This window comes from Muntiacus reevesi, chromosome 3 (assembly GCF_963930625.1).
Source record: "Muntiacus reevesi chromosome 3, mMunRee1.1, whole genome shotgun sequence".
NCBI lineage: Eukaryota > Metazoa > Chordata > Mammalia > Artiodactyla > Cervidae > Muntiacus > Muntiacus reevesi.
In genome coordinates, this window is record NC_089251.1 from 236,174,716 (window position 1) to 236,192,291 (window position 17,576).

The 17,576-nt window shown below is 34.7% G+C and overlaps 1 protein-coding gene across 3 annotated transcripts in view; it reads left to right on the top strand.

Annotated features, from left to right (window-relative positions):
* Positions 1 to 17,576, top strand: part of SLC4A10 (solute carrier family 4 member 10) — a 225,745-nt gene that overhangs the window by 191,088 nt on the left and 17,081 nt on the right. For all 3 annotated transcript variants that reach the window (XM_065927869.1, XM_065927870.1, XM_065927871.1), the window contains 5 exons: positions 771 to 932; positions 8,573 to 8,824; positions 9,729 to 9,797; positions 15,841 to 16,014; positions 16,715 to 16,837. In XM_065927869.1, coding sequence (XP_065783941.1) covers positions 771 to 932; positions 8,573 to 8,824; positions 9,729 to 9,797; positions 15,841 to 16,014; positions 16,715 to 16,837 — 780 coding nt within the window. The remainder of the gene's footprint in view (positions 1 to 770; positions 933 to 8,572; positions 8,825 to 9,728; positions 9,798 to 15,840; positions 16,015 to 16,714; positions 16,838 to 17,576) is intronic.

Genomic DNA, 17,576 nt, shown 5'->3' on the forward strand with positions numbered 1-17,576 from the left:
CAGTAAGAATATCTATATTCCTAAAAGATAAGGAAACATTTTGAAATTAAGGGAAATGCATTTTCTTGATGCAGAATTGCACAATGGTTAGGTATTGGAAAACAAATAAAATTAGGTCTGGAATAGAGTTTGAACTACATTACCACTATGACCTTGGACCAGTTACTTAATCTTTGTGAACCTGTTTTCTCGCCTATTAAACAGAGCTGGGGACTTCCTCAAAGAATTGTCAAAATGAGTTCATTTGTGACTCATCTCAGGCAACAGCCATGTTTAGAACCCTCCCCTGAGTGTGCTTTTGCTGTTTTTACTTAGTGGCCTGGATACACATCTAAAATGAGTTATACACAGTTGTCAATGTGATATTTGTAAAAGTGAATGAATTTGCCAATCCAATAGCACATGATAGTGGTAATATAATTTTATTTAATATAGATATTGATTGCGAACACAGATTTTCGAGCCAGTCTATCAGAGTTGAAATCTTGTCTTCTCCACTCACTAGCTTTGGGACCTTAAGAAATTTATTCTCTATGCTTATTTCCTTGTCTGTAACTTCTTTAGACTGTTGTGAAGAAAAAAGTGAGTTGAAATACTTAAAACACTTAGAATGGTGCCTGGTACAATGTTTTGTGAATATTAATATTAAATATAATTCACTTGGCATATCGGTTTATAATTAGGGCTTTCCTGGTATTGTCTGTAAGATTTCATTTGATTAGATATTTATTAATCCAGTTAATAACTATGCATTCTTTAATTTTTCACAGCCCACAAGAGATGATCGTGGCTGGTTTGTTACACCTTTAGGTCCAAATCCATGGTGGACAGTAATAGCTGCTATTATTCCAGCTTTGCTTTGTACTATTCTAATTTTTATGGACCAACAGATTACAGCTGTCATTATCAACAGAAAAGAACATAAGTTAAAGGTATATTTTAGCATCCATTTTAACATAAATCATTATGATTTAACTGAGATCAATTGATGTTTGTTATGTTTATTATACTTTGTAGTCTATATTATACTTTGTATTCTATAGTCATTTGCATAGTGAAATATTAAAATTTTCAGATTTATAATTTTATTTTCTGTATTCACAGTACTTTGTCTTACAATAAGCTTCAAATTAGTTATTAATTAATTTATCTATGGCACTTAGCTGAGCTCTAAATTCTAAAACCCTACCTCTAGGACTTAAAATTTAAAAATGTTGCCAAAGTTCTAGTGTTCTTTACCATGCTTAACACATTTCAATGAAATGGTCCATTTTGGTGAAGTGTAGCTTTACCAGTGTCTTACATGAGATTCTTCTATTTCTATATTTGACTCTAAGTATGTCTATTAGATTGCATTCATTTTGGAACAAATTACATCTTCAAATAATTCTCATTTTTCTTTAGTTACTTCTCCATCTATAATGTCTATGACATCAAAACCAACTTATAAATGTTATAATTTTTTTTTTTATTAGTTGGAGGCTAATTACTTCACAACATTTCAGTGGGTTTTATCATACATTGACATGAATCAGCCATAGATAAATGTTATAATTTTAAGTGACATCTTTGTTGAATTTTATTGCAGATTTCAATGACTTTCTTTTACAAAGAGAATAAATATAAATATATTTAATTTATTATATTCTGACCCTGCCTTTTGCAACTGTGAATAAAGTTGTTCATTAGTATGAGATATGTAATGTGAGCGCTGTCATTTATAGGAATATATTAAGTTAAATTGAATCAGCAAAATCATTGAATGGTTAAAAGTACTCTGAATCAAACCTTATAAAAATTAGAACATGCACAATCTTGTTTTTTCTGGTGTCATGGGATAATGGTGAATTATCGTCATATATTCTTTAAATTCTAGGAGAAATTTTGTCAGAGCAACAGAAATTATACTTTATAGAATTTTTAAGTATGTACCTTAGAAAGATTTTAAAAACCTGATTGAACTATTTGATGGGAAGTAGTAATGACATAAATATAAGAAAGCACAGTTATTTGCAATAAATCCTCCTGAAAAGGAATTTTGTCTATTACATTGGGGAGAATGTTTATCTATTTTAAAATAAAGAGCATTTTTTAATTCTCTTTTTAGAAAGTAACAAGAGCGCTCAAAACCTTTTTTAAAAATGAGTTCATATTAACTTCTTGTTTTTGTCAAAGAAAAGTTTTAATTCTTAAAGATATATTCTACAAAAAATATCACATGAAGTCTTAGGAACTAGACCAGTGATGTGCTAGTACATGTTTAACAACCAATTCTCTGTGTGTAAAAAAAAAACCCCTGATTTATAATGTTTGCCGATTTTCATGATGTGAATACTCCCATCATGGCCCTTTTCAAGCTACCAAAGTGACATCAATTGGCAGGAAGAAAATTGAAAATTAAACAATTGGCTCTTATAAGTCTATATGAGCTGGCTCCAAAATACTGCTGAACTACATTATTCAATATTGGAAACTTTGAATCATTTACAGCTCTCAAAATAAGAAATTCAGATTTCCAAGTTAGTAATCAACTTATTTAATATCAATCATTCAAAAATATTTGATAGTAAAATATCAGGCTTCTGCAAAAGCAAATACTGCCACAACCTAACTATTAAAGTTACAGAGTTAAATAATCTATAAAGCTGGTGTTAAGAACTTTATGTTGAACATTGTTAGTCTGCTATTCTCTAAGAAGTAGGAAAACATTTTTCCTAGACACCAGTTTATTTTTTAAAGCTGAAACATCTCTATTTTTCTCATCTCTATTTTTATTGTGTACTGAAATATGTATTTTCATACTGCATATGTTGCATGTGTTTTTTTTGCATAAGAGCATTATCATGGTAATCCTCCCATGTCAACAGTATAGGTTGCATTATCATTTTAACGGAAGTTTATATATTTCCTTGTATGACACGTGTTTTTAAATGAACTGAAAGATTCCTGTTTTAGAAAGAAAGCTATATAATCATTATTTCCCTTTCAGAGGAAGTTGGGTTTTTTTTTTTTTTTTGCTTTTATAATTAGGCAGAAATATTACTGATTTCGCTGAAAAATTCATTTGTATATTTGTTTGCCAAATATTAGTGGAATTATATTAAAACAGAATGTAGAAGTAAGTGAAGAATTGCCAAGGGTGATGTTACCTCTTTGGCTGTCCTGTGTGCTTGCTCTTTCCAAATCTCTCTACCTTATAATCACATAATGCTTGCTCCTTGTTCTTCCTGAGTCCATGGTAGCCCCTTGACATTCACAGACTTTCCAAAGCTCCAGATCAATAAATACTATGTTATTTCACCTTTATGTATCATGTAGAGTAGCTAAAATATAGTAAAGCATTCTTTAAGTGGTCCTTTCAATTACCTGCTTTTCTAGAATTAAATGTAGAATTAAAGCATTTAATATTTTTGTCACTAAAATGAAGTTGAGACTATATTATTAAACTATATTATATTATTTGTACATACTTTTTATTGTACAAGTTGCTGTATAGTCAAAAGATGCCTCTTTTACCCCTTAATAGCCTGGATTTAATAGACAGAGCAAATCTGGTTTAATCATAAAGCCAGATAAGGCTTTGCTATATTGTCACAAGAAGAGTTGGTCTTTTCTTGGCCACTATGAGTCTGAACACCCCCAGTTTCCTTTGGATATGGATATTTTCAAAGTAAGTTCTATCCAGTGAAGACATATTTTATCTGCACTGAATACTTTTTTTTTTTTGGCCTCTAACCCAGTGTTCTGTAAACTTCAGTATCACGTGGGCTGCTGCTACTGATTTTCCTGTTAACAACAGCAAAAAATCACTTTCTCAGAATGTTCTCTACTCAGAGTAACGGTCTGTTCCATAACCGCTCTCCCCACCTGTTGCTTCCCTGAAATGTCTGCAGTCTCTGGCTTTTACTTGAACCACATTATCACAAAAAGACACCTGTTTCTTGAATATATCCCAAGACCACAAGTTAACCACATTATCAACTTTTGCTGATTTTCTTTTCTTATTTGAAAACCCATTATGTCTTGTTGGGGCATTTCCTGAGATAGTTAGATGAATGACGATTTCTAGATTCTGTATCAAGCACCTTGTAGAGGTCATGTTATATATTTAAGTTGACATCACATAGCCAAGTCACCTAGAAATTTCATCATTTCTTTATCTCTTCCAAACCTATGTTTTAGATCTTTTTACTTTTTCTTCCCTTCCATTACCAAAACCAGTTGCCAAGGAGGACTTTTCTCCTACTATTAAAAATTTTTTTGTCATTTTGTGTTACTACATATGCAATAAAGCTGTGTTGAGTGAAGAGTCTAGCGCCAACTCACGGGGTAAGTGACTGACTCCTCCCTCAGAATGAAGAATTTCAAGACCAGCAAAACTCTAACTCATGACATCTCATGATCCTTTAGGTCACTCAAAAGCATCAGAAGTTGAAAATGTAAAAACTTGAGAATGCAAATTACCATTCATATTATATGTAGATGTAAATCCATACTCTCTCTAGCATTTCTTATTTGTTTGTTTCTACCCTAGAGAAGTAGAATCAGCATTGGTTAACTGAATCCCTTTGAAAATCATGAAAAATTTCCACTTTTAAGAAGTATATTCTCTAAAAGTGGAAAGCTACTGTCTTTCAGAAAAGAAAGTTTCTGTTAAGATATAACTGTGGGCTTTTCTTCATGTTTCTGTAGACAGTTCAGGCTTCTTTTGACATCATTTTTTAATAAACAGCAATACAATCCCAGATCACTTGAGTAAATGAATGCATTTGCCACATTCATTTGGCACCACATTCTCTTGATGATTATGGCATTTGATATGTTCTTTTTTGCCCTCTTTGTCAGCCTGGTTCTTCATGTCAATCTATAGTCTTTTATGTGGTTAACTTGACAGATGCAGGAAATTGCTGCCAAGCTTTGAAATGAATTTTTTCAGCAGTGGCATCTGGGTATCAGATGGTCCTCTTGGCTGGCCTCTTGTCTTGCTGCATGTTGGTTTTAGTGGGGTCTGGTGTAGCATCACCTGTTGCTATGCTCCCTTTTCTTCCCATATGTCCATTTCCCGTGTTTCATGGATGAATGTGAGAATAGAAGCCCTGATTCTGTCTTTATTTCAGAAAAAAATCTACAGAAATATGTTAGAAGGTACAGAGTTCTCTCTCTGACAAAGGGATACTTCCCTTTGGCTGGCATGCCCATCAGCTAATAATTTGGTTACAAAGACCATGGTTTTAAAGACATTTTAAATGAAAGGCAAGACGAAGGATGATGATTAATTAGTGGAACTGCCAGAACTGCTTTATTTCCTTTGACTCACATTAAATTAAGCTGCTCCCATTGTTGTACAACATAATCAGGGGGAAATTGTATTTTTGATTTTATTATCTGCTTGGACTTTACAAAGCTAGCTTTCTAAATTTAAAAAGGAAATTATTCTCTTGGAAAGTGTTATTTTGTCTGCTTACTGCAGTCTAGCATCCCACAGTTTACATTTGTATCATATTTTTTTTTTTAACAGCAAGCAAGTCATTTTATTTTTTTAAAAACTTTTAATTTTGTTCTGGGGTATAGCCAACCAATAATGTTGTGATAGTTTCAGGTAAACAGTGAAGGGATTCAACTCTACATTCTCCTCCAAACTACCCTCCCATTCAAACTACCGCATCATATTTTTGAAACACTAAGACAAGAACTATAGGAAATGGCTGTCATGAAGGCCTTCCTCATATTCTTATGCCATGGGGAGCATATACCATGGGAAAGACCAGGGTGTCCTGAAAGCATAAGCCTGACTCTCAAGTCCCCATGTCCTCTGCCCTGCTCTCATGTCTATCTCTCAGCTGCTAGCACCTCTTCCATTCTCTCTTAGCAATACCACAGGTTTGCAAAACAGCCCAGGGGGCACCATTTAAACTGTACTGCCTCAGTGACAAGGGTTGAAGATCAGGTCCTTTGCTGTCCTATGTTCTTCACACTGCACAGTTTCTAGGACAACACTTGTCTAACTGGTTTAAGACTCTGTCCTTAAATGGGTCTAAAATTTTTTATTTAATTAATTAATTTATTATTTTTGACTGCGCTGGATCTTCGTTGCTGTCCAGGCTTTTCTCTAGTTGTGGTGAGTGGGGGATACTCTCCAGTTGCAATGAGAGGCTTCTCATTGTGGCGGCTTCTCTTGTTGCGGAGCATAGGTTCTAGAGCATGTGGACTCAGTAGTTGGGACTCGCAGGCTCTAGAGAACAGGCTCAGTAGTTGTGGCATGTGGGCTTAATTGTCCCTCAGCATGTGGGATCTTCCTCGACCAGGGATCGAACCATGTCTCCTGCATTGGCAGGAGGATTCTTTTCCACTGAGTCACAGGAAGCTCAATGGGATTAAAATTTGAGTTCTATCCTATGTAACTACATCTTCCAAGATGTTCTGCAAAAGGACTAGGGGACCATAGTCTGGCTCTGCTGAAGCTTCTTATACTTTCTTGGTCATGCTGACACAAAGGTGTTTCTCTTCCTGCCTTCCAGCTCTCTCCAGAAAATCTCTCCAGAGTTATTAGCAGAAAATCTCTCCAGGTTTATTAGCCGAAAAATTGTCTAGGGTTATATTCACAACTGAAATTGAGTTTAGGCATTTGGGTGAACCTGGAGCATTAGCTGACCCAAGGAAGGGTGCCAATGAATTGGTGACAGCGCAACTGGAAAAAAGGTACTTGTGTGGAGATGTCTCATTTTCTTTTTTCTGTCATCTCCTGCACTTTTATAATTTGGCAAGGGTAAGCAGAAAGGGCAGGAAGTACAACTGATTTTAAGGGTGTTTTTCTTAGTAAAACAATGAAATAAAATAGCAGAAAGAAAACACTACCATGACAAATACACATCAAATACTCAGTATGTTTTACCTTCAAGGCTATATTAGCTTTCAGATAAACTAGAAACTGCTTTTAACTTGGTAAAACTGCCTGTAAAAAAAAAGTCAAAATTACTCCTCTAGAGTAATTGGTAATTTCTGCTCACATTCATAATAATAAATTTAATAGTTATATTTATTTTAAAATTACACCTAGATTTGATTCTAAAAATATTTAAGTTATGCATATTTCCTTTTAAAATTGTCAGTCTGTGACTTTTTGATTGCTTATTGTATGTTAATGATTGCACTAAAAAACTGGAATATACTGAGAAATTATGTGGTAAGTTTAAACATATATTTATTATGGAGCCTTGAAACAAGTACAAAAAGTACAAAGGAAGAAAGTTTTTGTTCAACTGTGAAAATATGATAGTCGCTAACATTTACTAGGTACTTACTGATGTATCAGACATTGTTCTAAATGATGTGAAAATCATTTGTAATTCTCACAACAACTTAGCACTATGTCTCTTGTCATCATTATCACCATTTTTCAGATAGGGAAACAGAGGCACAAAAGTTTAGATGATTTGTCCAAGATCATTGCTTAAGCCGGCATTTGATCCCTGGAGCCCTGTCTCCAGAACTTATTGTCTAGGCTAAGCTGACCCAACTCTTAACCATCTTATTACACTACCTCTCATGAAGTAGTCATTAAAAGTTGGAACGTAAAATAGCGTTTGCTAACTCTTAGGCTTTACACTGTCAGTTTCCTATGGGTGATGGTGACAAAGCTATTCCCCATCTTGTTTGTGTCCTCTAAGGACTCTTAGCCAATCAGTTTCCTCAAGGGAACAGTCCTCAGTTCTCCACACCTCCACGTGTCCCATGCATCTATTTCTTCTTATTTACATTTCCTATCTAGTTTAAGAGAGCACTGAAATTTGCAACATCTGGAAGTCAGTGATGGAGTAGAATAATATAGGGGATAGAAAGCACAAAACTATCATCTTAAGGAGAGGTCAAATTTTTCTAGTGCTGCAAGAGATGAGAACAAGATAGTTCTATGCTAGGATAGAAATGAGTTTGTAAAAGGAAGTTTAGGTTCTATGATATTATTTTTCACAATAAAAGTCAACCATTGAGACAAAAGAGCGTAAATGGAAAGGGCTTAACAAGAGTTTATCCTTTAGGAGTTCTTAGCAAAAAGGCTTCCTGGATATTGTCAGGAAGTGGTGTCTAGTCACAACCAGGCCATTCTTAGCTCTATTGGGGACACAGTCATTTATTTTCTCAGCCTAATGCTTGATATATAATTGATGCTCAATAATTTTTTGTATAAATAAATGATGAGAGACATGAATTACAAATTAACCTGCTCATTTAAGGAACCAAAACAAAGGGACTGTACTTGATAATGACTTTACCTATTCAGCTGAAATAGAATGGAAACTAATGTACTAGTAAGCCAAAATTATATCTATTAAAATATGTAGAAGTCACTATAATCATACTTGCAGTAGGAACATCTGTAGCTTTTCTTTAAGTGGACTGTATATTTTGAGACTATTCTCTTTTTATCTTTAATTTATTTTGCATTTTAGAATTAGTTATGTAAGATTCAAAATAGTATCTCTTTTCTGTTCTTTTCTGTTCTGTGGCGATGGTGTCATTGGTATTTATGCCAAATTCAGGTAGAATGAGAATTCTGTTTTCTTTCTCTTAACAGAAAGGTTGTGGGTACCATCTGGATCTGTTAATGGTGGCTGTCATGCTGGGTGTGTGCTCCATCATGGGCCTGCCGTGGTTTGTGGCTGCCACTGTCCTTTCCATCACTCATGTCAACAGCCTGAAACTGGAATCTGAATGTTCAGCTCCAGGAGAACAACCCAAATTTCTTGGCATTCGGGAGCAAAGAGTTACTGGGCTTATGATTTTCATTCTCATGGGCTCATCAGTCTTTATGACTAGTATTCTGAAGGTAATGAAATCTCCCTTTGTGAACTTGAGAGAAGGCAGAATATATGTATTATTGTTTAAGAAATTTCATTTGAGTCTAAGTCATCAATTTGTAAGTATTGTATGGCATGTGATGAAAGTGATGAATTTTTTTTACCATGTTTATATAACTTCTTACCAAGGGAAATTATGTGCTATATTTTAGAATCCTTAAGTATGTAAAAAATTTAATCTGGCAAAGTAAATTTGATGTATAAATTATTATTGTAATTTTGAAATGGTAATCAAGTTCTGGGAAACAGTCACTCATCTCTGACTAGTGACCTGAGTTTACTGTATGCCTACCTACACAAAAGAAAGTTACTAATTTCTTGTCAGTGGACAGATATATTTGCAATTAATATTACTTAGTAAAGGGGGAGGTGGAGAGATAAGCAGTGCCATGGTCATGGCCACATATGCAGTTTTGTATTTTAAATGTTCCATAAAACTACTACCTGGACTTCGTTATTGATATACTTTTTTTTCATGTCTAAAATAATTTAATTCATTTTAAAGATTTTAATTCATTTTAAATAACTGAATTAATTTAAATTTCCCTAATGTAACATAATAATATACTTGATATTATTGTTTATTATTCATCATATGTGATTTTATTGATTTTGACCTATTAAATATGTCTAATAGACCTATTATTATCCCTTTTTAGATATTGGGAAACTAAAGCACAGAAAGCTTAGGTAACTTACCTGAGGTTATGCAGCTAAAAAGTGCTAGAGCTTGGATTTGAACCCATGGCTTCTGATCTGCCCCATACTTCTAAAATATTTACCTTTCTGTGTTTTTCTTTGGAAGTACAAAATGTCTTGACCACATTGTATTTGAAAATAACCTGTGCCTTTTTTCTAATTGTTCCTTTACAGTTTATTCCTATGCCAGTGCTATATGGAGTGTTTCTTTATATGGGTGCTTCATCACTAAAAGGAATTCAGGTAAATTACTTTATAATAATATAGTAAGTAAAGTATATACAGTAAAGCTGTGATGACATATCTTAAGGTCTGTTGATGCAAAGTCACTTGAGAACTAAGAAAATGTCATTATCTGAGGAGTAGCTTTCAGTCTACAGTTAAATTTCTTAAAAATTTCTTAAAAATGGTTCATAATCTGAGGGTACTTATGTTTACTATGAGTATATTGAAACTGTGGGACTTCCCTGGTGGCTGACACAGTACAGAATCTGCCTGCAATGTGGGAGACCCAGGTTCAATCCCTGGATTGGGAAGGTCCCCTGGAGACGGGAATGGCTACCCACTCCAGTATTCTGGCCTGGAGAATCCCATGGACAGAGGAGCCTGGCAGGCTACAGTCTATGGGGTCACACACAGTTGGACATCTGAGTGACTAACACACACCACATATTAAAACTGTAAAAGGTTTATACTTTATAATCCTTTTAGAAAAGGATATCAGTATATTTAAAACTATATAAAATATTAAAATGCTTTTAATCTTTGATATTCTGATAATGTATGTGGACATCTGTCCATGAAAATAGTAAAAAAAATATGCACAAAGATGTTCCTTGTAACACATATTATCAAAATATTGGAAACAATACAATTACTCACCAACAGAAAAATAAGTAATCTATGGTTAATTTAAGTTTGATAAATTAATTTAAAATTGATAAATGCGATGACCATAAAAATAACACGGTAAAAATGCTTATGACAAAGTGAAATGTGAAGTGAAAAAGTGGGAAAACAAGTTGTAACTACACAGGTTTAAGAAACTGTGAGTATGGGTAGATTAAAAAGGAAGGTGGAGAAAGAAAAACAGTTTGTTAAGGTAATAAGATTCTGGGTGATTTTGCCTTTTATGTTGCTTTTCTGTTATTATTGCAATTGTCTTTATAGAATTATTTTATAAACTAATAAGAAAAACCTTACAGATTGTTTAATTATTCGTTAAATAAATATAGTTTTCGCATTAGTTTCCCATTGTTACCTAAAAAATTGCTATAAAACTTATTGGCTTAAAACTGCAAACATTTATTATCTCAGTTTCTGTGGGTCATAAACTTTTGAACATAATAGCTGGGTGATTTTGGCTCAAGATGCCTTATGTGGCTGCTAGCAAGATGTGGACAAGAACTGCAGCCATTTGAAGGCTTGGCTAGGACTAGAAGGTGTTTATCCAAAATGGCTTATCCCAGCGCTGGGGGCAGGAGATGGTAGTGCCTCTCTGGCTATTGGTAAGCGGCCTCTCCATCAGACACTTTGTCATCACGACAGAGATCCTAACCTCCATCCGAATGAGAAATATGAGGCAGAGTGAGGCTGAGGTCACTGTGCCTACTGACAGTCTACAAAGTCACACATGGTCACTTCCACTTTTCTTATATTTGTTAGAAGCCAGTCGTGGCCAGTTTGCACACACGAGGAGGGAAATTTAGACTCCATCGCTTGAAGAGAATAATATCAAAGAATTTGTGGACACATTTAAAAAATACCGCAAGAGGAACTTCCCTAGTGGTACAGTGGATGAGAATCTGCCTGCCAGCGCAGGGGACACTGGTTTGATCCCTGGTTCGGGAAGATTCCACATACCATGGAGCCGTTAAGCCCGTGCGCCACAACCATTGAGCCCGCCCTCTAGGGCCCTCAGGTCACAAGTACTGAGCCGTGTGCTGCGACTCCTGAAGCCTGTGTGCCCCCGAGCCCATGCTCTGCAACCAAGAGTAGCCCCGACTTGTAGCAACTGGAGAAGACCTGCATGCAGCAATGAAGATGCAGAGCAGCCCAAAATTAAGTGAATGAAATTTTAAAACATTTAAGTGCTACAAGATTATTTTAAATTTTTACTGAGGCTGTTGGCAAATTATTCCTGTTTATGTTATTATAGTGGGTTGAATAGTGCCCCTTCCCCGCACGCCCACCTGGAATCTCAGAATGTGACCTTATTTGGAAATAAAGTCTTTGCAGATGAAACTGGTTATGGATTTCAAGAGGAGCTCACCCCGAATTTAGGATGAACCCTAAATCCAATAACTGGAGTCCTTATAAGAAGAGGAGAAGACACAGAGAGACACAGGGAAGAAAGCCACATAAAGGTCGAGGCAGAGATTGGAATTTTGCCACCACAAGCCAAGGTATATCAGGAACCAACAGAAGCTGGAAGAGGCAAGAAAATTTTCTTCCCTGCAGCCTTCAGACAGAGCAAGGCCCCACCAAAACCTCGATTTTGAAACTCTGGCCTCCACATCTCTGAGAAAATAGATTTCTATTGTTTAAGCCACCAAATTGTAATTTGTTACAGCAGCACTAGGAAACTAATACAGATTTCTATTTAAAATTTCCTTTGAATAATCTTGCTTTATAACAAGACTATTGTTTCCAAACACTTAAATTCTCTTGAAAAAGAGACTAGTTTGAGGATTATTTATTGTATAGTTTATTTTTGTTGGCTAAAAGAAAATATAAATTGCCACTTTTTCTCTGACAAGATAGACTCATTACTTTCAGTGACCTATAAAGGAACAGTCATCTGACTAAATGTTATGAACTCGTCAAATTAACACTTTTTAAGTGGAGCACAGAGTGTTAGATGGTGAGCTGGCGGTTTAACAACAGACCACAAGAGAAACAGAAATAGAAAAGTTTATCACTCATAAGTCTTCACAGGAAGGACCTGGCCTTGAGGGGCCACATGGGGAGGCCAAGACAAAATGGAGAAGGAGAGAGAGAGAGACAGGACCTGGGGCAGATGCCTTTATTAGGGTCAGTGGGTGGAGCACTTTGGGGTTCCTTGGCTAAGGCTGAAACTGGACTCTTAAAATCGGAAGAGCAGGTTTGGTGAGCTTTGCAGAGGTCTTATCTAAGGAGTGCATAAGGAGAAGACGGCAGGGGAAGTTGTTGATCACAGGGCCGTTGGGGAAATTATATCAGGAACTTATATTTACTTGTGACTCTGCAGGTAGCTATCTAAGGAATGCACTTGCATGAGGGGCTAGGGTAATTTAAGGTTGCTGCAGCCTGCTTGATCGGACAGAATTGGTGATGAGGCAGCAGCACCATGGAAGAGCTTGGCTAAACTCTCAACGCTGAGGGACAGGCAGTACAGGAACTCTTTGCCTGAATAAATAATTAATCAGCTTCTGACCTTGGGAGAAGGAAAACCTCTTAGGCCCAAGGATGCTATTGGATGTCAGAACCAAGACAGAACTTTAACATGATGTTACTATAAGATCACTAATCACCCTAAGTCGATAGGATGAGTGTGTTCATCCTGATACTGGGTAAAAGTAACTTGGGAGGGGATGTGTTGAATCTTAAGAAATAAAGTAAAATCCTCAGGGTTATAACTGAATGTTTCACTGTTATAACACTTGAGAAGTGTTATGCATTTAATTTTACTCTAACTACATTTAATTTGTTCATTTATAACTTTATATATGAAAAATATATTTTAAAAGAATTGGTCTGGCAAGACAGATAGGGAAGAGTGCTGAAGAGGTTTTGTTTATTTGTTTTGCTGGGGTTTCTTTTGCCTTTGGCAAAAGTTCTAAGAGTACTAATTTCATCTGTAAGTGAAAAGTATTTATTATTAGGCCTCAGGCTCACATAAATATAGCAGCAGAAGTTTAAGAAACAAAGTAAAATCATTTTGATAGCTTCAACAGATTTTCCCGCCTAATTCCACTCACATGATTTTATTATACCCATGAGCTTTGGAACTAAACAAGAATGTCAAATTTTGGAATTATTTGGGGTGTGAATCTTTCAAATGAAAGTTGAGGAAAATATTATCAAAGACCCATGAGAAAAGTATAATGAGTTCTAAATAGCACAAATGAAATAGCAAATAGGATCTCACACTAAGAAACAGAGTTAGTGAAAATTTAAGTGAGCCCTGAACTCAGGGAGCTGAAATTCCTATTTGGAATATTGTGGCTAACTGGATAGAGAAATGGGATGCTGATATTAGGACCAGATCAAAGGTACATGCAAAACTCAGAATATATTTATCATGACTATCATTGGGTACTTGAGTAAAAATAATTTAAAATGTGCTGAATATCAGCAGTTCAAGAAACATGTTAATTTGTTACCCCGTTTGTTCGAAGAATGTTGTATATTACCTGTTTGGCAATATTAAGAAATTTATCTAGGTTTCTTATTGTGCAACATGGCAGAAAAAACAGAACATAGTGTTCTTATGAGTGCTGTTTCTGTACTCAGATATATAGCCACATTTATATTTATTCCAACACTTTAAGAATCCAAAGTAAAGCAAATGTGCCATTTAAGCAATAACAATGGAATCACCCACACACTGAAGTACAGTTATGCAATAACATAACTTCACACATGGAGAAATGGTAGCTGGGAAAAAAATTAGTTTTATAGAAATTGAAACACTCATTTATAGCCCTGAGGATTTTACTTTATTTCTTCCCTATTCCTATCTCCACCATGCACTGAGTTTTATTTATTTAATGACATGTAATTTTAAGAGATATTTAGGAGTTAGAGATAAAAAGACCCGGTGAAATATTTATGGACAATATAGAGAGGAACAAACCAGGAACTAATTCAGCACTTAGTACTCTGCATAGGTTTTCAATGAATTTTTTGGAAGGTATAGATGAATATGACTAAATAAATGAACATGGATGGACTCAACTATGTGTGATTCTGGTTTAGATGCCTGAGGGAAGGTCATGCTGTGCCATAAGACAGGTAAAAAACACAAAGAAAGATGAGTTTGTGTTGAATTGGGAATATGAGAAGGTGTCAGTAAAACATGATGTATGACACTACACTAACACTTATTTGACTCTATGGGCATTTTTGTTCCGTGGCATATTAGAGTAATTTTGGAAAATTTGATGAAGATTGCTTACAATTTTCTCATACAAATTAGCTAAGGACTAAATCTAATGTTACTCTTAAAACACATAGGAGATATTCCATGGTATGAAATAGAACTGACAGTGATTGAAACTGTCATTTTCTAAATCATCACTTCTTGTTGGAAACATTGAAAACTGTAAAATTTGGCCTCAGAAAAATTAAACAAAATGATCTGCGTGAAACAAAGTTAACATGCAGTACATTTTGTTAAGTAAAATATGATTGAAGATTTCAGATTCTTGTGGACATTTAATCTATAAAATTTGAATTGAGAAAATTAACTTTGGTGGATAAAAATGTCAAAGCTATTAAAATAATATCTTGTCCAAAAATAATGTACTGTCTTTATGATAAAGTTTAAACAGAAATAACCTTGATCCAGATGAAAATAATGTTAATAAATACAATTGAAAATATATATAAATGATTTGACAGTGTAGTAGAGGAAACTGATCAATAAATTAAACTGAGTTAAAATTTGCTCTGGAAATACTTTATTAATAGTAATTCATCTAGGTTACATATTTATGGCCACGGTATTTCTATTTTTAGAAACAGCACCAAAACCTTTTATGGGGATGAAAGTGGCAAGGTCAAAACAGCAGAGTCAAAATAAGGAGGTACATCCTATGTAGCAGCTGCATGTGGGTCTAGAGCTCAAGACAGTAAGAGCTGCAGTAGAGATTGAAGGCTGAGATTCTAGCAAGTTTGTGAAAGTTGAAACAGTGGGTATGGATGAAATATTCAATAAAGAAGGGTGCAGGAAACCCCAGTACTTAGACAAGTAAAGGAAGAAATTGAGATGTGATGATGAAGATGAGGGTGATGATTATGTTTTGTCTCAAGGCTATACTCTCTGAGGGAGCAATGTTTAGCATTGGCATCGATGTTATTAAACTCTTCTAAATTATAACCTGTATCCACATTTGAGAAAGTATGGGATATTATCAAACTGAAGTTGTGGTATTTCAGAATGTACATTTAACAATCCCATAGTTCTGATGCCCAGATGTCAATGTGTGATCTAGATGTACCATATATTGGACTATATTATACATTTACTTGTCCTACTTTTATTGTTGTCTGTAAAAAGCAATTTAGTCTGTTTATCTTTTAGTTCTTTGATAGAATAAAGCTCTTCTGGATGCCTGCAAAACATCAACCGGATTTTATATATCTAAGGCATGTGCCACTTCGAAAAGTCCATCTCTTCACAGTTATTCAGATGAGTTGCCTCGGCCTTTTGTGGATAATAAAAGTTTCACGAGCTGCTATTGTCTTTCCCATGATGGTACGAAACTTCTAAGTCAGCTCTTTTTTCTCTCTCTGATTTTCTGCTCTCACTAAAAATTCATGAACAAATTGGAATAGAATATTGTTATTGGAAACCTTTGTATAAACTTTAGCCACTAAAACTAGTAATTAAGATTGGATTTTAGATTATATATGAATTTCAGTGATTCATACTAGTTTTATCTCTATCATTCTGAACATTAGTTTGAATTAATTAAAGTTGGGTGGAAAATGTAAACTTTCACAATTTAACTTTAAAGATATACTAGCAAATCTGAAAAGTTAAGGAGACTTTTAAAATTAAATTTTATTAAATATTTTAGATGAGTTTCAAATATTTCAAAGCTAAAGTATTAGAATTTGAATGACTATAAATAATTAAAGTATTATCAGCATAGGTATTAAAGGTTTAATATTCTTAAAGTGTTTTTAAGGAAATGGTCAAAAATATAGTTTTTTTCATTGCTTCTTTAAATGTCTCCTATAATGGGTAGAATCACAGCCATTATTCTGGAGATGTGGTAAGAAAAGAAACTGAAGGAAGCAAAAGCTAGACAATATCTATTATATATACATATATACAAATTTCACTTTAATATCAGACCTAATTGTAGTTGACTTGTCTCTACCAAAAAACAAATCTAAATCTCCCATTTATATTTTTTCCTTGTTTTAAAATCTTCTATTATTTCCTTCAGGTGTTAGCTCTGGTATTTGTAAGAAAATTGATGGACTTTTTGTTTACCAAACGGGAACTCAGCTGGTTGGATGATTTAATGCCTGAGAGTAAGAAAAAGAAACTAGAAGATGCTGAAAAAGAAGTAAGTCAGAGCAAAATCAATATCTTATAAAGAAAAAAGCAACACGTGCACAGCAACAGCTCTGCAAAATAGATGATTGTGTTTGTCTTTAGTGATTACTAACAAGCACAGGAGGACTGCTTGGAAAGATGAATGTTTAAAATCATAAAACTGAAACTTGAACAGAGAGAGCACATATCTTATATGAGCAAACTCTAGTGAAATATGCAAATACTTGGTACTTCATTATCCTTCAAATTATAAAGTTTATTTTTCTGATTCCTCCCCTTAGGATGGCAGAAATTTACTAATCCTTAACTGTTTCCAAATTGTGATCAAACAGTGATTGCTTTTTGGTTGAATATGTGAGAAGAAAAAAAAAGAGACATTATTACTCTTGGTATTTTCCTAAGGAACAAAATTTTAATCAAAAGATTCTAATTCTAATTAAAAGATAAATTTAGTTATTCTTGAAATAGATGAAATGTTTAATAGGAAAGCATGTTGCTCTGATTTGCTTTCATCACTTCTCGGCCTTTGGCTAAGATCAAGTGTGATTTTCTTTCAAAGTGCTTTCAGTTCAGTTCAGTTGCTCAGTCGTGTCTGACTCTTTGCGACCCCATGAACCGCAGCACGCCAGGCCTCCCTGTCCGTCACCAACTCCCGGAGTTTACCCACACTTGTGTCCATTGAGTCGGTGATGCCAACCAACCATCCTCTGTCGTCCCCTTCTCCTCCTGCCCTCAGTCTTTCAAAGTGC